Raw genomic sequence first — 24,329 nt, 5'->3', positions numbered from 1 at the left:
ACTCTACCAGTTGAACTAGAACTTTTTCATCAATATTGAGGAATTATTTACTTAAAATAAGCTTTTATATGCTGAGGAAAAGTTACTTGTCAGTTAGTTCTGTCTTCTTTCAAGTTTACTAACATATTTGCTCTACAAAATAGACCAAAAACACTTGGTAATATTTGGAGTTTTTGCTGTGTAATTTTGATAATGCTTCATAAATTGTAAAATGACTTAATTTTTGCAACCTGAAATCACTTTGCAGAGAAGCCAAGATATGCAGAGAGCTGGGACTTTGAGGTGACGGGTTCGTCATTCCTCCAGTTTGAGCTGAGCATGGGCTGCAGTAAGTCCACCTCCTTCTCCCATGGGGTCCGACTGGAGTACTCAACAGACTGTGGCCGCCACTGGACTCTGATCACGCCGGAGTGTGTGCCTCCAGCCATCGGCTGCGCTGCATACACACAGAGCTCTGTCTATGCATCAACCCAACACAAACACTGGAGGAGAATCACGGTTTATCTGCCCAGTGCTGCTAAGTAGGTGTTTTTGGATACACACATGGTTAAAATTAGGGATGCGAAGAATGAAGTGGCTTACGATGAATGTTTTATTAGATTAAAATTACTTCCATTGTAAATTAAGGACAGAAAAGTGGAGGCGATAGCGCATAAAAATTGAGACATGATGAAAGAAGACACGAACATATCTCAGTTCATAGGGCATTAAATGTTTCAAATATTTCCCCCTTTTTTTTATTCGATAATCTAAGATACTCCTGCTTTCTTAAGTTCAGTAATGTGAGAAAACCAACATTTTCTGTTTGTTCAGTCAGTATTTAATACAGCTAGCACTAATATGTTAAAATATGATGATATTCTTATTTTAAATTAAGAATTTTATGAAAAAAATAAAATAAAAAGTATCCTTTCAGTTTATGGAAAGATGGTCAAACCTCTTCATACTAGATTAAATTCTACAAGAAAAAGATGGCATCTTATTAATTAATCGCTCCTCAATTGACAGGATTAATCATCTTTAGATTAATTGATTAATCAATAACTTTTGTCCCTCATTAAAATTTTAATCTATATATTTTTTTATTAGAACATATGTTTAGTTTTTGGTGAAAAGAAATGAAAGTTGCGTTTATAGTTTTTGACATGGAAGTGTTTTTTTTTTTTTGTAAAATTATGTAAATCTAAAATTAACTGTAGAAAACCCTGATTTATAGTTTACATTATGTCATTATTGCTCAAGCAAACATGAAATCCTTAAATATATACAAGATATTCTAAACCTCAATACCAAGTAATGCTCTGTTTTGTTTTGTACTATAATGTTTATGTAATTGTGACTTTCTAAATAACATTTTTCCAACTCACTCAGTTCCCCCAGAACTCGGTTCCGTTGGATCCAGACCCACTTCACACCGGGGGCAGAAGGATGGGCGCTGGACAATGTGCTTCTTGCCCCTGGTTGCCCATGGATGTGCTCTGGACACGGTCTGTGCGACAACGGCCGCTGTGTGTACGTAAATGTGTCTCTTTCTCCATTACTCATTGATTTCTGTCTTGATTTAGTTCAATCTCTACATTTCTGACTTCTTCTAAATAGTTTCTCCTTCTTGTAATCCATTCCTTCTCACACAGATGTGATAAAGGTTACGGAGGAGCGCACTGTGTGCCTCTGGCTCCTCTGCCCTCGGTGCTGAGGGAAGACTTCAACGAGAATCTGCAGCAGGAGACTTGGCCCGAAGTGTACGGCGCAGAGAGGGGGACGCTCAGCGGAGAACCACTTAAATCTGGAACTGCACTTATTTTCAAAGGGGTGAGAAAGCTGAACAGGGTTGCCAGATCTGACTGAAAGTTTCCAGTCCAAACACAATGAAAAACCAACTCCACAAAAAACAGCCCAAATCTAAACCTCCAATGAAACTCCTGTTTATTGCTTCAGACATAATTCAAATTCAATTCAAATTGATTGATCCCAAAAGAAAATGAAATGTTGAAACTCATATTAATTGAAATTCTTCAGAGTTGCTGCAGATGGTCATGGCTGTTGGCAGGAGAGATATCCTGTAGCAGGAGAATACATATTAAATATATATATAACCTATGTGCTATATAATTCGACTGCTTTCATATACTTGTGAAAAATTACAGCAGTTTTGGTTTGATTATTATAATCTGATTATATAATCCCATTGCGATTGCAAAAAACACAACCAGACTTTTTTTTGTGGCTCTTCGCTGCAACAACACAAGGTCTTATCAAGTAACTTGTGTGTAGTTTTTAGTGCAGATATTTTAACACACTTGAAATAAAACAAAGTAACTTAAAAGTAACTTTGTAAGCAAGTTATAGAGGCTTGCTGTAGATAAATAATTATTATCTTCCATCGTGGAAATTTAACTTGTAACTCGGGAGAATTATCTTGATATGAGTGAAATAATTTGCCAGTGGAACTAGTACATTTTTATCAAAAATAGGGGATTGTTTACTTAAAACAAGCTTCTATACCTTACTGAAAATTTACTTGTAAGTTAGTTTTGTCTTATTTGCAGTGTAGTAAGATATTTGCTCTTGATACTAGACCAAAAATACTTGGTAAGATTATGTGTTGGGCAGTGTGTGTCATTTTAGATCATGATGTTGTACTTGGATTTCTGTTTTAAAATATTTAAAATATTTCTGTTTTTTTATGTCATATGACAAAGTGACACTTGATGAACCAATGGCTAATAATCGATGATGTCATTATAGACATTTCACAATAAATCAACTCATAAGTTCAAAAGCATGGCATTTTCTTAAGTTTTTGTTTTTCTGCCACATAATGACTGTTTTGAAATCATTTTTTTCTGAACATTTTCTAAAAACTTGCCAAATTTTGTGAACAGCAGCCCAATTTTTTACTTTTAAGCAGGAAACTCACCCAATCTGGCAACGCTGGTGCTGAACTTGTGCAGAGAAAAAAATTCAGGGGAGAGCTTGTAAATTTAAATCACATTCACATTTGTTTCTTCTGTTTGTATTCAGGATGGACTGCGAATGATTGTGTCGAGGGATCTGGACTGTTCAAACACTCTCTACATCCAGTTCTCTTTCAAATTTATTACCAAAGGTACTCCTTCACTTCCTCTCACCTCCATTTTTGATTTTTTTACTTTCATTTTGCTGTAACTGTTCATCCTTTGGGCTTTTGTAGGAGTGCCGGAGCGCTCCCACTCGGTGCTGCTGCAGTATTCTGTAAACGGAGGAATCAGCTGGCTCCTGTTGGATGAGTTTTACTTCCCGTCTTCCACGGACACGCTGTTCCTCCACCTGCCTCTGCCAGCCAGCGCTCAGACCAACGCCACCCGCTTCAGACTGTGGCAGCCTTACAACAGCGGTGAGCAGGCAGCACCGACTCAACTTCAGTTTTGTTATTTATATGCCGCTGATTCGCAACAAATGACAGCCCGAAATGTTTTACAGCAGGAAGTATCAATACCAATATAAAGATTTTTATCAGAAGATAAAAAATCTGATAGAATAATTAACACTGAAAATACAGAATATTCACTGAACTCTGACCCAGAACCGCACAGCATTCTGGGTGATGTAGGCAGAAGAAAAGCTTTAGCTGTTAAACATGCTAAACAAGATTGGTGGAATTATTCTTTGGTTACCTAGCAACTCACTCATTCTTTGGTTACCTAGCAACACCTTGTTGAGTAACTGGCGCAGCAGCAGTTTCAGGTTTTGCCACTGTGCCTCATAACTGCTTAAAAATAAGAAGGATGGTGCGGAATGAAAACTGGGAATAACATAGTTTCCTATGGTCACACCACCAGTTTGGCAGTTTTCCAGATATTTGAAACAAAAAACGAATCAATAATAATCTATATTGACCAATATGAAGGGCTTATGTCACAATTCCAATTTATATCTAGGAATATAAAGTCAATTACATTCAATTCAATCATGCAAACATATTCATCCCTGACAGTTCAGCTTATTATTCAAATTGGTAAAATGTTTTTCTTCTAACGAGACCCAGTTGATTACATAGAGTCACTAACTTTGCAAGCAAGCATGTCCATTTTTTTCCTCAGTATACTTTGTCGAATTGATAAAATTTGGGTTTGTACAAATAAAAGCTGCTTTGATTTGACTGATAAAATAGTCAAATCAATAATAGCACGCAGCTATTATTTTGAAGTTATATTTATCTAGCATTCTGGAGTCTACAGGGCCACATAAATAGCTGTGGCGGGCCAGATTTGGCCCTCACGCCTTGAGTTTCACCTCCAAAAAATTATTTGGATGCATTTCTTTCTTTCTTTTTTTTTTCCAGGCACAGAAAGAAGGGTCTCTCCCAAGAAACATTCATCAGAACCACCACTGATTAAAACGTAATTGTTTAATTTTTTGTCATTCAGGTAAAAAGGAAGAGGTGTGGGTGATCGATGATCTCATCATTGATGGCAGCTCTCTACACAAACCACCGATGGTAATCGACACTTTTGAGGAAGGCCCTAATGAGGAGAACTGGCTTTTCTACCCTGGTGGAAACACAGGACTATACTGCCCCTACCAGAAGGCTGGCCTGTGAGTATTACACTGCAAAAACACAAAATCTTAACAAATATTTTGACCTACACATTAGCACACTTTAAATACAACAAAACTAACTTTCAGTGAAGTATTTTAGCTTGTTTTAGGTCAATAATTCCTTAACACTGACTGAAGAGTTCTAGTTTCTTGCAGATTATTTCACTTATAACCAAAGCTAGCTACATTTACTGGAGTAATTCTTTTTTGAATAAATGAAATTTTACTGAATGAAAAACAATGTTTTAACCAAAAATTCACCAGACATACCTGCAGTTTTAATTTTTTTTTTTTTTTAAAGAAACTGATTTGGGAATTTTTTATTTTTTTTTTTGCCTTATATTGTTTTGTTCTTTTCTTTAAATGAATTGTCAATTTTGTCCTTAAAATGCCAACATTTCCGCTTAACTGTTCAATTTTGAACCATCTGATGATGTAATTTTTAAATATTAAATGATTGATAATTTCATCAGTTACTCAGTACTTGAGTTGTCTTTTCACCAAATATCTTTTTTACTTTTATTGGAGTCATTTATTGGAGGGATGCTTTTTACATTTTCTTGAGTAAAAATATGTTGAAGTAGTGCTACTTTTAATTGAATATAATTGTTGTGTACTTTGCCCAGCTCTGCTAATAACATTGGAAAAAAATAGGTTTTAATTAGTTTAATGTGTAAAAACATTGAGTTTTTTTTGTTTTGTTTTACTTTGACCTCTGATTAATCAGTGTTTGCGTGTGTGTTGATGCAGGGAAGAAGATGAGTCGGCCATGGTGTTCATCTCCAGTGAGCTCGGCGAACACTCCATCACCACCAGGGACATTGACGTCAATGAGAACACCATCATCCAGTTTGAGGTACACAGACGCAAACAACTGTTTCTTCTCATTTTTTCTTCGATGTCTGGAGAGAAATACGTAGGAGAGAAAGAATCACAAGAATATAAAACAATGAATTTCTACAGGAGCTAATTAATGAGCCAAAATTAGACGATATGGTTAAATATTTGCTTATATTTTCTTATGATTTTGTGCAGCAATGCAAGGTTGCTTTGGTCTTTTTTGTTAGAAAATCTTCATTTTCTTACAGCTCGATGAATTTGATTAGCAGCCAGACGGAAAATGAGCATTTGAGATAACATTTAACTTGTATTGTAATTTTTAAAAAATGATTGAATAACACAAAATCAAAAAATTATGATGAAAAATAGAAAATTTATGGAATTTTTTTTATTTATTTTTTTTTTACAGTTTTTCTCGTTGTCCTTCCAACTTTGAGACCCCCACAGCGCCTCCTGGTGGCCTCTTATAAAACTGCTTTAACCCATCACACAATCACATTTCTCTTGTGTATTTCCGCTTTTCTTTAGATCAATGTTGGCTGCACGACTGAGAGTTCCTCTGCAAACCCGGTGCGGCTTGAGTTTTCACGGGACTTTGGAGCCACATGGCACCTTTTGGTGCCGCTGTGTGCCGGCGGCCCTCAGCCCTCCTCGCTTTGCTCCACAGAGCTTCACCCTGCCAGCATCTATTTCCCCGGTACCACACACGGCTGGAGGAGAGAGCTGATCCACGTTGGCAAGCTTCGCCTGTGTGGGTAAGGGCAAAAATACCAAAACACTCACTCAGTCTTTAAAATCGCAATTTTGTAAGTTGTAAATTTTTTTCCCTGGAATCCAGGTCAATAAGGTTTCGCTGGTTCCAAGGTTTCTTCTCAGCTGGTTCTGCTCCTCCAACGTGGGCGCTGGATAACGTTTACGTCGGCCCACAGTGTCAGGACATGTGTAACGGTCACGGGGTGTGTGTGAGCGGCACCCACTGTGTGTGTGACTCTGGTTTCTCTGGACCCGACTGCTCTGTTCCAGAAACCCCCAATCCGGACTTCCTCAAGGAGGACTTTGAAGGTACAAAAGAATCAAGTTATTTGTTGCTGCATATTAAAAATGGAGATGCAAGTTATCAAGTGATGAGTTAATCTAAAGTGGATTGATGGTCTGATTAATTGATGAGCTGCCATTTTCTTAAAAACCTGAGTTTTCTCTTGTATCAAGAGGGTCACGTTTCAAGTCTATCAATTTCATTTGTATAGCATATTTCAGCAACAAAGCAATTCAGAGTGCTTTAGTCAACAATTGAAACATTACATTTTGTCCAGTGCCATCCTTATAAAATACTGATTAGTGTTTTATTTATAATGTTCCAAACAAAACTATAAGCAGATGGGTTTGAAAATGTTGGTTTTTCGGAATCTTTAAACTTAGAGATATTTATAAAACACAGGGACCTTTTGGGTAAATACTAAAATAGAAGATGAAAATGATAAGATATGAGAAACACTTAACCGATAATAAACAACTGCTGAATTACTCGACAAAGTAGGTATGTGCAGTTGTTTGTAGAATAACTGCACATATGTAGTAAATTGTAATAAATATGTCTGTTTTCTGGTTCTTTATCCAGGAGGAGCTGTGGATGCTGAGCATTTCACTCTGCTGAGTGGAGGAAAACCATCCAGGAAATGTGGCATCATGTCCAGCGGAAACCACTTGTTCTTCAGCGAGGATGGTCTGCGCATGTTGGTCACCAATGATATGGATCTGTCAAATGCAAGGTACATCTGCTTTAAACTAACACCCAAAACAGTTACATTACTTTGAAAATGTTTGAAGCATTTTGGGTTTTTAGTTCTGATTAAAAACTTTCCATTCTTCCTCAGGTTTGTTCAGTTCTTCCTTCGCCTTGGCTGTGGCAAAGCAGCACCGGATCCTCGTTCTCAGCCTGTTCTGCTGCAGTTCTCTGTGGATGGAGGCCTAACCTGGGGACTGCTCCAGGAGTTTCTCTTCAGTAATACCAGTAACCAGGCTCGGCTGGTGGCTCTGGAGATCCCACTGCGTGCCAGAACACCTGCCACTCGCCTGCGCTGGTGGCAGCCGTCAGAAAATGGTCACTTTTACAGCCCCTGGGTCATAGATCAGGTACATGAATTTATCCAGAAAGTGAACATAATTAATCATAATATTTCACTCCGTAACAAATAAGTCAGAGATAATTGAATAATTTATATTCAAATGTTGTCATCTTTTTAAATTGATAACAGTTTCCTGAAGATTACAAATGTTTTGTATAAACGTAGCTTAAGCTGTTTTTGCTGTCGCTGTTATTTGTGTATTGATAAAATTACTTAAAATAAAGAAACAACACTCAGCCTGGAAGGGGGAATAAAGCCTGGCAGCCCTCCAGGCTTACAAAACACTTGATGAAACACGTATTTTAAGTTTGATAAGTAGTCTTTTCACTCCTCTTTAGACTCTCCTTTCTCTGCCATCGGTGACGTTTTCTCTTGTATACCTCAGGTTGTGGTGGGTGGCAGTGCTAGTGGCTGGGGGCCACTGGAAGACGATTTCTCCTCGATCGACGTACGGTCGTGGCTCCTCCACCCGGGTGGAACCCGAATGCCTGTGTGTGGTTCTGACGGACCAGCTTTCGCTTTCATCGAGAAGTCCAACACACGATACGCCGTCACCACTGACATTAGTTTGGGCCAAGATGCGTTCATCCAGTTCGACTTTTCTGCATCCTGCTCTGTCACTAATTCTTGCTACTGTAAGCAAAAGGAACTCATAAGCAAACATTATTATTTGCATTCGTTAAAAACTTAAAATGTGCATGTTTTAGGTTAAAAAAAACATCAAGTAACTGAGAATAATATTATGGAAGTTTGTAAATATTTTCATAAAGTCACCTATTTAACGAAGGTGAGCAAAAATTATACTCTAGTAAGTGTAGCACATATAAATAAAAAGTAGCATCCAAGAAATTACTAGAGTAACTTATGTAAATTATGTAGTAAACTTAATTTACTGATTAAATTATCTGACTTATTTGTTACGGAGGAAAAGCTTCTTCAATCAAGATGGAGGCTCGGATATCTTTTCTGTTCAATTTTTATTGAGAAGATAAACGGCAACAGATGTTCGTTACCAAAATCAACAGAAGCAAGACTGACAAAATACAGAACCAGATCCTGTTAAGCCTTCTTCAAAATAAAAGACTTTCTCTATACAAATAAATCAAATATGTTTCACTTCAGCTCTAATTCATATAATTATCATGTCAATTATGCTTAACAAAGTGTAAAGAAGTCACAACATCATTATTATTGGAATTATTTCTGTCAATTAATATTTGAAAAGTACAGAATCAGATGGACCAAAATATAAAGTGAAGTGAAAATTTTGGTGTTTTAAGGAACAAAATGACACTAATTTATATTTTTAAAAAAAACAAAATCAGGCAAAAAAAAAACATTTCCAAATCAGTTTCCTTCAATAAAAAATGTATTAAACTTTAGCAAAAACTGCTGGTGTGCCTGGTGGATTTTTGGTTAAAACATGTTTGTTTTTTTTAAGTGGGTTGAAAATCCCGAAATTTTACTCAAGTAAGAGTAAAAATACTTCATAATAAAATTATTCAAGTAAAAGTAGAAAGCAAAGCGTAGTAAAAATACTCCTTAGAGTACATTTAAAAAAAGTTACTGATATATAATTGTGTAACTAGTTACTACCCAAGTCTGCTGTTTTAAATAGTTGAATGGAGGAGTTTTTAAGTGTCTGTTCTTCTTTTTGTAGCTGTGGAGTTGGAGTATTCGCTGGATCTGGGTCTGACTTGGCAGCCGCTGGTCAGAGACTGTCTGCCTACAAGTCCCGACTGTGCTTCTTACACTCTGCAGCGGATCCTCGTTTCAGACACCTACAACAAGTGGGGCCGTGTCACCTTGTCTATCCCATCAAACGCAAGGTCAGCAGAGATCCACGCTTTGCCAACCTAAGATGATTATTAAATAGTAGTGCAGATTATGTCAAGATTGCCTTGCTTTTTCTTTTTTACTGTGTTCAGGTATTTCTCCTTAAAATTAGGGGTGAATCGATGAATCGGCACAGTTCTCCTTAACTTTGGGAGATCGGCGTTTGGTTGATATTTACACGTGAAGCCAATCTTATCCATCGAGCTTTACTTTCTCCGCAAAGGTCTAAAAATCAGCCACTGTCTTCTTTTGCTTTGAAAGACGTTTGACTAATAGACCGGCCCACCAGGTCATGCCTGCATGTTTCCGGTTAACAGTAGTCACTCCACTATCTATTCATTTCATTTACTTTATTGCTATATTTAGCAACTTTCCAGTACAAAAAAAACAGTGTTCTCCAATTTGGAATTGGGAGGTCAGGTTTTTAAATAACGAAAATTTGCAAGAAAGCTGCTATCGGCGCACAACTATTAAAAATAGTCATATTGATTCCCAGCTATGAAGTTAAGAATATACATGTAACCCTTCTGTGTTCGTTTCAGTTCCAGGAGGTTTACTTCACAACAGACACACTCAGGTTCACTGTATTTATCCTAACAAAAGAGGATAAATATGGTTAACATCAGTCCAGCAGCTTCTGCCCCTATGCAATAAATAAAATACAATAAATAACCATAAATGAACTACAGAGCAATAGCTCCCAATGCAGCTAGCAGTTGTAAAATTAAACATAGCTAAAATGCACATTAATCATAAGAGCCAAAGAACAAATTTTGACAAACTTCACATCTATAATATTGTAAAAATAAAACCCTGTTATATATAAAACATACAATTTAACCTTGTTGCTAGTAAAATACTTCAGAGGAAGAATTTGGAAAATGTGGCTATAGATTTTTAGCAGTATCTGTTTTGATTCTGACACTAACCATTCTAACTAACCTGAAGCCACTGACATTAAACACCAAAAACATTTTTTGCTCACTAGCCCCAACAAAAATCAGAGCAGAACACCAAGAAAGACACAACTGTTGAACTAAATGCAAACTCAAAAGGAGTGTGTAATTTATCCAATCTTGTAAAGTTTATCTTTCCCTTTTTCAACATTTCTTTTCCAGATCTCCTGCCACGAGGTTCCGCTGGTTCCAGCAGGCTCCCTTTGACAAGCAGCAGACCTGGGCTCTGGATAACCTGTACATTGGTGACGGCTGTCCTGACATGTGCTCTGGACACGGCCGCTGCCAACAGAGCTCCTGTGTGTAAGTGACAAAACATACGCATCACTAGAAAAGAAAATACTGGTTGTATCTGGAACATCAACACTAAGGCTTTAAAGTCAAAATCTGACTCTTTACAGTCATTAAGCAAAATATACACAGTTTTACATGCTGAAGATGATGTTGCTGCAAATTTAATATTTTGCACATTTTATGGTTCCATTTATGTCTCAAGCATTTAAGAAAAAACACCGAGTCATAACGAGCTGTTTCACAAATTCAATGGGCACCGAGATGTTGCCTAGCAACTCCGGCTGGTCTTACAGCTGAACAATCGCTGCTGGAAAAGACTGTTTTGTTGTCGACTTACCATTTAGAAACCACTTGCTGCATTCTTGTTGGTTGTGCAGGAGGCTTCGCTTCTGCTTTTCAAAGGTGTTTTATTGTATAACTGTGCATCAGTTTGCAGCCATTTTCACATGTAAACGTTGAGTTGGGCAGCGTAGCCAGTAGCAGTTTATTTGGATTTACAGTGACAGGAGGCCCTAAAAACAGCTCGAAATTGGCAGAACTAAAATATGATGATGTAAAAATAATTTTAATGAAATCTAGTGAACATGTTTGTATAGCCTATAGACTTATACTAACTTATTCAAGGAAGTATAAAAGGTCACTATTAAAGTAAAGCAAAAAATGTTTGGGGTGATTAGTTAAGAGGTTTGAATCTTAATCTTGTTATTTTCTGACCCAAAAAACCCAAACTAAATAAAAATGTAATTCCTATTATGTTATTTGATATTAACATTGTATGGTTCTTCTTGTTTCTAAATTGACTTTCCATGCCAGGTGTGACCCGGAGTGGGAAGGAGAGTACTGTGACGAGCCGGTGCTGCCGCTGCCGTCTCAGCTGAAGGACAGTTTCAGTCGAGCGCCGTCGCTCAGCCACTGGCACGTTCTCACGGGTGGGAAGCTCAGCTCTGTGTGCGGAGCTGTGGCTTCTGGAGCTGCGCTGCACTTCAGCGGGGTAGGTCCGCCTGTACTGGAGATTCTGCTTAGGTGTGAGGGACATGTCCGGGACTTTGCAGGTCCCACTTGACACCTGAGTTGGAATTAACTTCACATCACAGGCTACATGGAGTACACTGACAAAACCGTTCTGTGTGTTAAAAGTCTCTGATTAGCTTCATATATCTGGCTAAGGTTAATCTGTATTATGATGTGTTATGCAGCACATCATAACAACGATTTGGCACAGAAAGGAGAATGCGAAATATGTTAATGTAGGAGTTAAAAGATTGAAATTTCTGCTATCAAACCTGCAAAAGATCCAGTATGTTTTTCTCTGAAGGAAAGTCAGATAGTTATCAATAATGCCTGACAGATTTATATTGGAGAATAAGTAATAAAATGTGTGTCTTTATGTGTGGCAAAGGTTTTTCCATTGTATTTTACACCGCACAAACATAAAATATTACCATTTTTATGTAGTATATGTTAATACACTTAAGACAAACATAGTACCTTTTCAGCAAAATATAGGAGCTTGTTTTAATTAAATCTGTAGTACTAATAAAAATTAAAAAATATATATAATTAAATATATATAATTAAATATATATAATTAAAAAATATATATAATAGCTCCTGTATCTTGCTGAAAAGTTACTTGAAAGTTAGTTTTGTCTTATTTCATATTTTGCTCCAGAAACTAGACCATAAATACCTGGTAAGACTCTCTTAAACACCAATTCAGCCATGTTTTTCATTATAAAAGTAATAATAAAGGCCGGTTTTAACAGTTATCCTAAATGTTTTATTCAGTATCAAATTTACTCTTTAGTTGGAGCTTTAAGGAAGTTAAAGGGGTTTAAAGAGCTACTTGTTAGAAAAACATTAATTATACCTCTTTACATGATTCAAACCCTTTGTGACTTCAAAAATACTTTAGAAAGTGAAGAATTTGATTTCAGCATTTGATTTTCTCAGACTACATCTCTGCATTTTTCTTTGTGCAGTCATGCACCCGTCAGCTGGTGACGGTGGATCTGAATCTGACAAATGCGGAGTTCATCCAGTTCTACTTCATGTACGGCTGCATGATTCCTCCCAGCAACCGGAACCAGGGAGTCCTCCTGGAGTACAGCTTGAACGGGGGAATTAACTGGCATTTACTCACAGAGATCTTCTACGATCTCTACACCAAACCTGGGTGAGTTTTATTCCTCCTCTGCTGCCCCCCAGTGGTCTACAAAGTACTGCACAAAGACGACAGCAGGAACCAATAGGAGGAAACACAGCAATTCCAAATTTGTGTTTTTTTTAACATTAGAGGATTTTCAGTAGAGTTTTGCTCCCATTTGTAACGGAAATGCCACTTCAGTCTCTGTGTTTCATCTTCTCAGGTTCGTAAATGTGCTGCTGCCCCCTGCTGCACGTCAGGAAGGAGTGCGGGTGCGGTGGTGGCAGCCGCAGCATGAAGGCGCAGACAGAAGCGACTGGGCTCTGGACAACGTCCTCATCGCCGGATCAGACCCACGGGCCCAGATCTCTGACACATTTGGAGGCGTGGCTCTGCCTAACCATGAGAGAGCGCCTGCAGATGAGACTTCTGGAAGAGTCAGTCAGCTGAATGAACAGGAAGAAACGCCGATTGGTGATTGAACAGCCGCCACCGCCTGTCACTGGGAAACACAGGCGTTTCTATAGGTTTCTAATATTTGCTTCGTTTTGTTCTCAGTGAGTGACCACTGGCTTTTCTCTGAGGATTGCTCTGTGCAGCGCTTCTGCAACTCCCCGGATGGTGTGATGGTGTGTGGAAATGCAGATGGGAGAGAAGTGTATGCAGTCACACATGATATTGTTCCAGACAAAGGCTGGGTCATGCAGTTCAAGGTAATTGTGCCAAGTTTATTAATATAACGCTTTAAATAACAAACAAACAAAAAAGAAACCTTACATGACAGTGGAAAAATAAAAAGAAGTACTAAAACATTGGGATCTAGATTAGAATTCATTTATATTAACTTATTATTAGTAGAAGGCAAATATAACTCAGCGTATTTGAGTTATATTTGTTTTCTGAAAGTTTGTTCTAGATTAGAACATAAACTGTTTCCTCTAGGTCTGTTCAGCTGGAGAAAGTTATGGCACATTCACACATTTATCTGTTCTGAGCATCTATTTTGAATGACATCGTGATGTATAGCTCTGTATCATTGGCATAATATCTAATCTTATTGTCATAATGTGAGCATTAATATACATATTTTGTGTAAAAACATTCTTTCAGCATTTTTCTTGATCTGAATGATCTCCTCATCTAGAGAGTTAATCTTGTCATTGTTTCTTTTAGATTGCTGTTGGCTGCAATGTTCCAGACCGTCCAGCAGATCGACAGATCCACGTTCAGTATTCGGTCGATTTTGGAGTTACATGGAAGTACCTGGTCCCTCAGTGCCTGCCTGCTGACCCTCGCTGTGGCGGTCAGGTCTCCCAGCCGTCAGTCTTCTTCCCTGCTGAGAGCTGGAAAAGGGCAGTCTACCCGCTTCCAGACAGCCTGGCTGAAACGTGAGCCGTCCATCACCGACCTCCGCATGGTTTTAGCGAGCTTTCACAATAAATCAATGACAGTATATATTGTGATGGACAAGTGATCAATATATAATACATCAGATAGAATATTCAATATCCTCACCTTCCTAAAATAATGATTTTAGGGGGGAAAAAAAAACTTTTTTAGGAAAAGGAGGAACAGAATATTCACTGACCAATTGGTACCAAACCCGATCCAGAACTGCACAGCATTCTGGGAAATGTAGGCAGAAGAAAGGCTTAGCCTGCTCAACCTCTTATGGCCGGTTAATCAAGATTGGTAGAATCAACTAACTCTCTCACTCTTTGGTTACCTAGCAACTCTCTCACTCTTTGGTTACCTAGCAACTCTCTCACTCTTTGGTTACCTAGCAACTCTCTCACTCTTTGGTTACCTAGCAACTCTCTCACTCTTTGGTTACCTAGCAACTCTCTCACTCTTTGGTTACCTAGCAACTCTCTCACTCTTTGGTTACCTAGCAACTCTCTCACTCTTTGGTTACGTAGCAACTCTCTCACTCTTTGGTTACCTAGCAACTCTCTCACTCTTTGGTTACCTAGCAACTCTCTCACTCTTTGGTTACCTAGCAACTCTCTCACTCTTTGGTTACCTAGCAACAACCAGTTGAGTAACTGGCACAGCAGCAGTTTAAGGTTTTGCCACCGTGCTTCATAACTGCTTTAAAATAAAACATGTTTAGTGTATCATCTGCATAATATCTAATCTTATTATGCAGATTTCCTTACATTTCCTGGATAAAAGAGGAAAAGTAATGGCACCAGTTTGGCATTATTTCAGACATTTAAACAGAAAAAACAATCAATAATTATTGATTATCGACTGAAATGAAAGTTTAGCCAGAGGCTTCATGTACTGAAAGTTTAATTAGTCATGTGGTTCTGTGTTGCTGAATGAGGCTTGTTCTTGTCCTCAGGGCGGTGCGGTTCCGGTTTTACCAGCAGCACTCGGACATCCAGTGGGGTGTGGAGAACCTGTACATCGGGCCGCTCTGTGACGGCCACTGTGGGGGACACGGAGACTGTCTGGATCAGCGCTGCATCTGCGATCCAGGATTCACCGGACCCAACTGTTACGCCAGTACTGCCCTAAAGGTACCTTTTAATCCGTCTTTATGGATCACCTTCAGTGAAAGAATGAAGTCAGAAATGGTTTAAAGCATGTGTGCCAAACCTGAGGCCCAGGGGTATGGCCCACAATACCTTTTTATTTGACCCTCTGCACCAGTACTAGTCCGTGGACTGATTGGTACTGGGCTGCACAAGAATAATTAAATATTTCTGTTTTAAGTTTTAGCTGAGTCTGGATGAGCATTTATTTTGAAAGTCCTTTAACTGGAATTAGCACCATAAAATCAGAGATTGTGACTAAATCACTAAATCATGACATAGTGATGTTTTTTAAAAGTTACACGTTGCAGCTTTAAGAATTGACTCAATAGAGCTGAAAACAAATTCACACCGCACTATTCAGTTAATATTTTCAAATTTATGAATATGCTTTGTAAATTACCTTTTTGTTTACATTTTACATCAATCCCTAAAACAATATGATGAATTATGCAGTTGAATCATGATGAAATGTGAAAAAAAGCTACATTTCCAAACTACTGTGTGATATTTTGGGGTTTTTTCTGTAGGCATCTCTAAAGGAGCGGTTTGACTGGGAAGGGGGAGCTGGACCTCAGTGGCAGGTGCTAGAGGGCGGGAAGCCCTGCACAGACTGTGGCGTTCTGGTGGAGGGTACCGCTCTGTATTTTGGAGGAGCAGATGCCAGACAGGCCGTCACTGCTGATTTGGACCTCCGGGGGGCCAAGTGAGTCCCATCACGCTTAGGGAGAGGATTTCTGTTTCCTGGAACTCCTTAACGCTGTTGCATTTTTTATGTTTCTGCTGATAGGTTTGTGGAGTACTGGGCCAGGATCGGAAGTGATGACAACATGACCATGTGCCACCGTCCCACGTGCCGTAAAGAGGGGGTCCTGCTGGATTACTCCACTGATGGAGGTCAGCAAAGCTCAGGCTGTTACCAAGCAACCCAAGTTGAGCTCCAGGACCTTTGGTCTCCTGGTTTTACTGCTGCATGCGCTGTACAATGGCTGCTAGAAAAAACAAGTGCTTTGTTCTTGACTTACCATACAGAAACCACTTGCTGCATTCTTAATGGTTGTGCAGAATGCTCAATTAATGCTTTTCAAAGATGTACACACATGTATAATTGCACATCTGTTTACAGCCATTTTCACATACGAGGGTAAACGCTGAGTTGAGGGCCCGAGAACTACAAAAACACAAAATGTTACCAAGTATTTTTGGTCTAGTTTTTTGTGACAATGTATAAGCATGCATAAAATAAGACAAAAGTAACTTATTCAGCTTGTTTTAAGTAACTAATTCCTTAATACTGATTAAAAAAAAATACTAGTTCCACTAGCATATCTTTTCACATATAATTAGACATTTTTCCCATGTTATAAATGAAATAATCTGCCTGTGAAATTAGGACTTTTTGATCAAAATTAAGACGTTATTGGCCTAAAACAAGCTCATATGTCTTGCTGAAAAGCTACTTGTAAGTTAGTTTTGTCTCATTTCAAGAGTATTCTTGAAGATATTTGCACTGAAAAATAGACCAAAAATACTTGGTAAGATTTTGTTTTAGCCTTGTGGACAGCAACATCTGATTTGGATTTAAAGTGACTTGATTGTCTTGGAAAGATTTTGTTGTAAAAATATAAGGAACATGTTTTGCGTAAACCCATCCTAACCTGGTCAAGGAAGCACACTAGGTCACCTTTCATGTTATTCTTTGAATACTCAGGTGTGTCCTGGACTCTGCTGCATGAGATGGATTACCTGAAGTACGTGTCTGTGAGGAGAGACTACATTGTTCTGCCAGAGGTGGCGCTGACGAACGCCACTCGCCTGCGATGGTGGCAGCCGTTTACCGTCTCGTCAGGCTTGGCCACCCCGAGCCTGGAGAGAGCTCAGTGGGCCATAGACAACATCCTGGTGGGAGGGTCAGACATCAACCCCTCCACACTGCTGGACACCTTTGATGATGGTGGGTTAGCATGAGTTGCTTTAGTAGAGATGTGAATCTGTCTTTGTTTGATTCCAGTTTTTACAATTATGTGACTAACAACTAAAAGAGCATTTATTTAAAACATTTCTAAAATGTTACACACTGTATCAGAATTCATCAGTTTTTATTTAAACAAAAATAGATTTCTGCGTAAAATTATGTAAGTTAAATGATCAGTATTAGATTAGCGAGGCTGCCTGGCCTTTTCTAAAGTAAACAAATATAAAAATATAAATCGAAAAATAATTTTACAAAATGAAATTAAAATATATATATAACTTACAAAACAAATTAGATGTATTTCATAAAGAACTATACAAATTTAAAATAGAAAATATACAAAATACATTTACATATTACATTTACAAAATCCCTATTTTGTAGATATAAATTTATTTACAAATAATAATATAGAATGCTTAAAAACATATTTCGCCTAACACGTAGTTTTTTAGTTTGCTAAAAATTGAAAAAGACTAAAATAGATTTTTGAGAATTTTGAATTGTTTAAAAATTTCCCGGGAGTAGAAACTGGAATTTTTTGTTTTCTGCACCTCTTTAGTCAAATCAGTGAAAACTCAAGTTTAACCACATTGCTGATAAACCATTTGTTTTACTTTCACTAGAGGGCGTTTCTCATGAGGAAAGCTGGAGTTTCTATCCCAATGCTGTGCGTACCGCCGGCTTCTGTGGAAATCCCTCATTTCACCTCTACTGGCCGAACAAGAACCAAGACAGGACACACAACATCCTCGCTACTCGAGAGCTTATAGTTCAGCCCGGATATATTTTACAGTTTAAGGTACGAATGAAAGCGTGCTCACAGTGGTATTTGTTTTATTGTTTTTAGGTCCTAAAACGTCTCATTTCTGCAGATTGTTGTTGGCTGTGAGGCAGACACATGTGAGGATCATCACTCTGTCCTGCTGCAGTACAGGAAGGACGCACGGTAAGAGAAACGAGGATAACAATCACCCTACACTGCAAAAGCACAAAGTCTCACTATTTTTCTGTTCTACTTTCTAGTGCAACTCTCTTAATGCAGATGAAATAAGACAAAACTAACTTAGAACTTGCAATTAAGCAAGCTGTAGGAATAGGAGTGCACCAATTGCAGTTTTCTGGCCAATCACAGATTACCGATCTTTATAAAGCCTGATCTGCCTATACTAATTTTGGCTTATACTAATATTTTTTGTCCGAAATGTCAATGAATATAAGAAGAAAGTTGCTGATTTGGTCATTGTGGAGTGACTATTACCTACAGCAGAGCAGAACAGAACAGCGTCTAATTTTTAGACTTTTGCTGACGTAGATAAGATCAGTGGATAAGATCAGCTTTACATGTAAGTATCTCCTGATCACCAGTCTCCCAAAATTAAGAAAACTGGAACTGATAAATCGGTGCACCCCATATAGGAACTTGTTTTAAGTCAGCAATTCCTTAATATTGGAATAAAAAGTACTAGTTAGAATAGAACCAAATATATTTTATTGATCGCCAAGAGGAAATTGCTTGTTAGATGACAAGCTACTCTATCCAGAGTATTCAAGATTGATAGTACAAATATAACAATAGGCTATAAAATATACAACGCTGGAAAAAATGAAGAGCCCACTGCTCTAAACCCCAATTAAAACCTCCTGTTATTCCACCAGATACTGACCTCTGAACTCTTCCTGAGTTGAAACATTTGCATTGTTTGAGGTCTGAAAGCACTGCTTCTTTTTTATTTTGACTATTTCTCATTTCTGCAAGTAAATACTAAATTTTTGCTTCTAATTTCAAACCTGTTGTCAGTAGTTCATAGAGTAAAAGAACAATGTTCATTTTACTCAAACATAAACCTATAAAGAGTAAATAAGAGAAACTGATCATTTTAAGTGGCTTCTTAATTTTTTCCAGAGCTGTATATATACTTAAGAGTGAAATAAGAAATTAAAATATGACTGAATACGAATAAATAAATGAAATAAGAAGCATGCACATGCAAATATGTTAATCTATAAATAGCCTATAAATTAGTGGCTAAACGTAGAAATGATTTCCTGTGGAGCATTTTGGTAAAAAATGAGTCTCTGGCTGCAGCTTAGTAAATAAAGTTTGTTAAATAAAATTAAATAATCTGCAAGTGGAACCAGATAAAACGTGACATGATGACTGCAGATGCTTTGAAAACAAACCTCAAAGATCAGATTGGCAAAGACCTGACTTATTTGGTGTTGAGTGAAAAGATTGGAATTGGGTCTTTCAGTGAAATTGGGCAAAATAAATTAAGTTGTCCCTTTAACTTCATCACCTCCAGGTCCGACTCATGGCAGCTGGTCCAGTCAGAATGTCTTCCTTCATCTGTGAACAACGTCGGCTGCTCCCCCTTCCAGTTCCACGAATCCACCATCTATAGTCCGGTTAACAGCTCCACCTGGACCAGAGTCACGGTCCAGCTGCCAGACCACGTCTCCTCAGGGTAAGAAACGCATTTCACAACATCACTGTTGAGTTTTCATGGCATCACTGTGAAACATCTGCAAACTGGTTGATGTTTCAGAGCTACACAGTTCCGCTGGATCCAGAAGGAGGGAACAGGAGAGAGGCACAGCTGGGCAGTGGATAATGTTTACATTGGCGAGGCTTGCCCAGGGCTCTGCAGTGGCCATGGGTACTGCACGAGTGGAGCGGTCTGCATCTGCGATGAAGGATACCACGGTGAGTCACAAGCTGTCTGACACAATACGGCTGAGCGTCACCGATTAAAATAAAATCTCAGATTTTTTTATTCCATATTTGATTTTAATCTTTCTTTCCAAAAAATAAAAAAATAGAAACATGACTTCTCCCTCCTGTGAGTTGCACAACAAAGTATCAGACCCACGCTGAAAGAATTTTGGTTGAACTATGAGAAAATAGTTGTAATATTAACAGAAAAAAATGCAATTTTACCAGAAGAATTTCTTAAAATTTCAAGAAAAAGTCCATTTAATGAGAAAAAAGTTGAATAATTAATTTTTCTGTCATTTTTCTTGTTGAAGTTCTTAGACAAATTGCTACTTTCTTAATGTTATACATTTATTTTCTAAAAATTAAATCTTCAAAAACCAAAACTCCAATTAATTGATAATATGGATTTATCGCCCAACCCTATATTGGAGGCATCAAACTTTGTTCAAGAAGGAATTTGCTAGAAATAACTTGGAAATTATTATCAACAAATATTTTTGACTTTTCAAGCTCAAAAAAAATTATAAAATATCTTATTATTCTCAAAATTGTAGTTTTCCCAAGCAAAATATTAGCTTCTGAAATTATGGAATTTTCTTTTTTTTTACTAAAAAATTTCTGCTTCCTTTTTTGGTGGAAACTTTCATTTTTTAATGTACAATGGTCTTGATGCTCCATTGTAGTTTTACCCTTGCATTGGTGAAATCTAACACTCCTACTTCATCTCCCGCTCCTTCTGTCCCTCCGACAGGCGATGATTGCTCCCTCTCCAGCACAGAATTGCCGAGCTCCATCAAGGACAACTTCGAGTCCGGGGCGGTGTCTCCGGAGAGCTGGCAGCTGATCCACGGCGGCGGCGTGGGCAGCGGCTGTGGGCAGCTGTCTCCACATGCTCACGGAGACTCTCTCTACTTCAGTGGCTGTAAGCTGAGGCAGGCAGTTACCAAACCGTTGGACCTCACTCGAGCCAGGTACAGGTACTACCAAAACATTCTGTTACTACAGCTAGAAATTAGCAATGAGGCCTGAAATCTGGGAGCAGTGACAGATTCAGACCTGAACCTTCAGAGCTTCATAAAGACCATTACAAAGTCGGCCTTTTACCACCTGAAGAACATTTCTGAAACTAAAGGATTAATGTCCTATTAAGATCTAGTGAAACTCACCCTTGTGTTTATCTTACGTCACATTTGTTACTGCAACAGGGTTTTCACCAGAACGCTGCTGCTGGAGTTCTGACTAAAGCCAGGAAGTTAGAGAAATTCAGCCAGTTCTAATGTCCTTCCACTGGCTCCCTGTAGCTCAAAGAATAGATTTCAAAATACTGTTGTTAGTTTATAAATCACTGAACGGTTTAGCACCACAACATATTAAAGATCTGCTGGGTTTGTCTCAACCTTCCTGGTTCTGCTCTACATCCAGAACCACAACCAAACTTGGAGAAGCAGCATTCAGCTTCTATGCGCCACAAATCAGGAGTAAACTTCCAGAAAACTGCAAAACAGCCGAAACAATGAGCTTTTGATCAAATGAAATTATATTTGTATAGCACATTTCAGCAGCAAGGCATTTCAAAGTGCTTTACATCATAAACACAAAAACACAAAGTCATGCAACATAGAATAAACAATGCATTGTTATGTATTACATTTTAAATGCAATTCTAAACAGGTGCGTTTTTAATCAAGATTTAAAAGAAGTCAGGGTTTCTGCTGTTTTACAGTTTTCTGGAGGTTTGTTCCAGATTTTTGGTGCATAGATGCTGAAAGCTGCTTCTCCTCTCTTGGTTCTGGTTCTGGGGATGCAGATCAGAACCAGAAGACCTGAGAATCTGGAAAGTTGATACAACAACAAGAACAAGATCTTTGATGTATTGTGGTGCTAAACCATTCAGTGATTTGTAAACTAACAACAGTATTTTAAAATCTATTCTTTGAGCTACAGGGAGCCAGTGGAGGGACTTTAAAACTGGTGTTATGTTTCTATCTTCCTGGTTTTAGTGAGAACGCGATGATTAATCATAATCATTGGAACGTTGACCAGCATATTTATTAACATTCCAGTTCTTCTGTGTTTCTTCACCATTTTTATATTTATTGAGATATACTGGTTTATTTTTAGCTTATCCAATTATTTGATTTCCCTTTGATAGTCCTATTTTCGAAACTTTGTTATTCTTTCTTGATGCACAAATGACAAGAAAAGGAATTCAACATGTTTTATGTGTATTGATCATTTTGACTATTTCACTCAACAAAATGTAATGTTTACTGATTTCACAATTGGTGACTGTATTATGTTTTTACAAAGAAAACCAACTTGATTGATTCAGAAGCAAATCATAAAAAGATAGTGTGTATTAGCATGTCTCCTTTAAAACAGACCAGATGTCTCCATGTCTACATTTCTTCTCTCTAACCGTCGTCTGTCTGTCTCCTTGCAGTAAGATCATGTTTGTGCTGCAGATCGGCAGCGTAGCACAGACAGACAGCTGTAACATCGCTCTGGATCAGGCCGACACAGTGGACCGGGCCGTGCTGCTGCAGTACAGCGTCAACAACGGAGTCAGCTGGCACGTGATTGCCCAGCATCAGCCCAAAGACTTCATAAAGGCCCAGAGAGTCTCCTACAACATCCCACTGTGAGTTTATTAGAGAAAGTACCAAACTGCAGAAAAAGATGGATTATTTGTGATTATGACCAGTTTATTCATTTATACAAAGTGTTTTGCAAAAGCTTTCGTTTTATTTTTAGGGCAGCAACTAAAGATAATTTTAGTAATCAATCAATTCTTCAATTACTCTGGCAATAAATTAATTGGGTAAAAAAAAAGGCACTTTCTGCAGATTGTTGATTTAACCGCTTTTTAATATTGTATAATTATACAGAAACATTTTAATTATCATTAAAATTTTTAAATTATATAAAGTTTATATTCTGGAGGAGTTTAAAGCAGGGTTAATTATTACACAATATCCCAGGCTTTAAACATGCCAATTACTGAATATATTATCTGAAACTAAAGTTAAGCACAAATTAGCAAAAATAGGTCCCGTTTACTTCCTGACAGGAAGTTGTGGTAGTTTTTGAAGAATTCTGGCCAAGGTTCTAGCTTTGCGCTACACTGCCCCCTATGGGTTTGGCATGTTTACAGCAACGTTAATTTAAAACAGTTTGGAAACCGATCTCGTGTTCCATCCATGCCGATTCACTAACTCACTCCACGATGTTTCTGTTCTTCCCAGTGAAGCGAGGGATAAAGGCGTAATGCTGCGATGGTGGCAACCGAGACACGACGGTGCAGGACATGACCAGTGGGCATTGGACCATGTGGAAGTAGTTCTGTGAGTACCCAATCCCAGTCCAGCTGTTGGTAAACTCTCACCCACCCAAAACCAGCCCTGACAGATCGCCCCCTATCTCAACCTCTGCCTCACCGCAGTACAAAATATTTCCTTTCACTTCACACAGAGCAGGAAATTCACACCAGGGAAAGGGTGTTGTTAGCTGATTGCTGTTTTGTTTACAGCAGGACAACTGTTGCTGCTGGATCATGATATTTTCAGTTAGGGATTTTCCACACAAACACGTTGATGTCATACAGTTTAATTGCCTAAATACAATCATATTTAGCTTTTAACTCTTGATGTGTTGGGGTTTTTTCTGGCTTATCTTTTATTTTTAGCATTAAAATGCTTATTTGATTTAAATAAACAGTATTGATTGTTTAACTTATCTGCTCTGTGTGGTCATTATAAGTAGAGATGCACTGATCAGAGATTTTGTGGCCAATACCTATTTTAGCTGAAAATATACTTTTCGAAAATATGCTTAAAGAATTTGTTAAACTCAGGACCATGTTGTAGAGGTGGGCAGATCGATACAAAATATCAATAATATTGATACCAAGTCAGTATCAGATCAATAATAGCATGATAAGATCAATGCTTTAAGATCGAAATACAAATGTATTGTATTTTTGTCCATTCTACATAAAAGTTATTGTTTTGATTTGGTCTCTATATTTTTTTTCCATTTTATTTATTGAGAAAAATTTATACAAATTTATGTTTTTCTATCGTTTCCATTCTATCATTTCATAATACACAGTTTTGCATAAATGTGCATCAAGCTAAATTCTATTTACTTTCATTCAGGTTTCTACTGCTTCTAAAAACCAGCTTTAAAAAAATCTGCCCTTCTGATTTTTTGGCAATAATGTTTTGTTTTGTTTTGTTTTGGTGTCAAAAACTTCTGGAATGTGTCACCAATCAGCAGTCACAGCTCGTTACTTAGCAATGACAGCTAGGTGACAG

At 37.9% G+C, this 24,329-nt stretch overlaps 1 protein-coding gene across 4 annotated transcripts in view; it reads left to right on the top strand.

Annotated features, from left to right (window-relative positions):
• reln (reelin) overlaps nucleotides 1-24,329 on the top strand; it is a 132,682-nt gene that overhangs the window by 98,115 nt on the left and 10,238 nt on the right. For 2 of the 4 annotated variants that reach the window (XM_055059626.1, XM_055059474.1), the window contains exons 34-63: nucleotides 248-521; nucleotides 1,372-1,512; nucleotides 1,635-1,812; nucleotides 3,025-3,109; nucleotides 3,194-3,376; nucleotides 4,410-4,578; nucleotides 5,332-5,437; nucleotides 5,950-6,176; nucleotides 6,260-6,483; nucleotides 7,040-7,190; nucleotides 7,296-7,554; nucleotides 7,933-8,182; nucleotides 9,208-9,376; nucleotides 10,502-10,642; nucleotides 11,447-11,624; nucleotides 12,616-12,809; nucleotides 13,003-13,253; nucleotides 13,338-13,492; nucleotides 13,953-14,167; nucleotides 15,127-15,304; nucleotides 15,850-16,025; nucleotides 16,110-16,216; nucleotides 17,031-17,273; nucleotides 17,921-18,096; nucleotides 18,170-18,243; nucleotides 19,601-19,762; nucleotides 19,844-20,001; nucleotides 20,765-20,984; nucleotides 22,457-22,654; nucleotides 23,259-23,357. In XM_055059626.1, coding sequence (XP_054915601.1) covers nucleotides 248-521; nucleotides 1,372-1,512; nucleotides 1,635-1,812; nucleotides 3,025-3,109; nucleotides 3,194-3,376; nucleotides 4,410-4,578; nucleotides 5,332-5,437; nucleotides 5,950-6,176; nucleotides 6,260-6,483; nucleotides 7,040-7,190; nucleotides 7,296-7,554; nucleotides 7,933-8,182; nucleotides 9,208-9,376; nucleotides 10,502-10,642; nucleotides 11,447-11,624; nucleotides 12,616-12,809; nucleotides 13,003-13,253; nucleotides 13,338-13,492; nucleotides 13,953-14,167; nucleotides 15,127-15,304; nucleotides 15,850-16,025; nucleotides 16,110-16,216; nucleotides 17,031-17,273; nucleotides 17,921-18,096; nucleotides 18,170-18,243; nucleotides 19,601-19,762; nucleotides 19,844-20,001; nucleotides 20,765-20,984; nucleotides 22,457-22,654; nucleotides 23,259-23,357 — 5,341 coding nt within the window. Of the gene's footprint in view, nucleotides 1-247; nucleotides 522-1,371; nucleotides 1,513-1,634; nucleotides 1,813-3,024; nucleotides 3,110-3,193; nucleotides 3,377-4,409; nucleotides 4,579-5,331; nucleotides 5,438-5,949; nucleotides 6,177-6,259; nucleotides 6,484-7,039; nucleotides 7,191-7,295; nucleotides 7,555-7,932; nucleotides 8,183-9,207; nucleotides 9,377-10,501; nucleotides 10,643-11,446; nucleotides 11,625-12,615; nucleotides 12,810-13,002; nucleotides 13,254-13,337; nucleotides 13,493-13,952; nucleotides 14,168-15,126; nucleotides 15,305-15,849; nucleotides 16,026-16,109; nucleotides 16,217-17,030; nucleotides 17,274-17,920; nucleotides 18,097-18,169; nucleotides 18,244-19,600; nucleotides 19,763-19,843; nucleotides 20,002-20,764; nucleotides 20,991-22,456; nucleotides 22,655-23,258; nucleotides 23,358-24,329 lie in introns of all 4 variants that reach the window. The other 2 variants (XM_055059546.1, XM_055059423.1) reach the window with 1 other exon arrangement.

The sequence above is a fragment of the Poeciliopsis prolifica genome, unplaced genomic scaffold, assembly GCF_027474105.1.
Source record: "Poeciliopsis prolifica strain line A6 unplaced genomic scaffold, Auburn_PproV2 SCAFFOLD001, whole genome shotgun sequence".
Taxonomy (NCBI): domain Eukaryota; kingdom Metazoa; phylum Chordata; class Actinopteri; order Cyprinodontiformes; family Poeciliidae; genus Poeciliopsis; species Poeciliopsis prolifica.
Note: the sequence above shows the minus strand (reverse complement) of the source record. Positions and strands in the feature narration are given on the sequence as shown.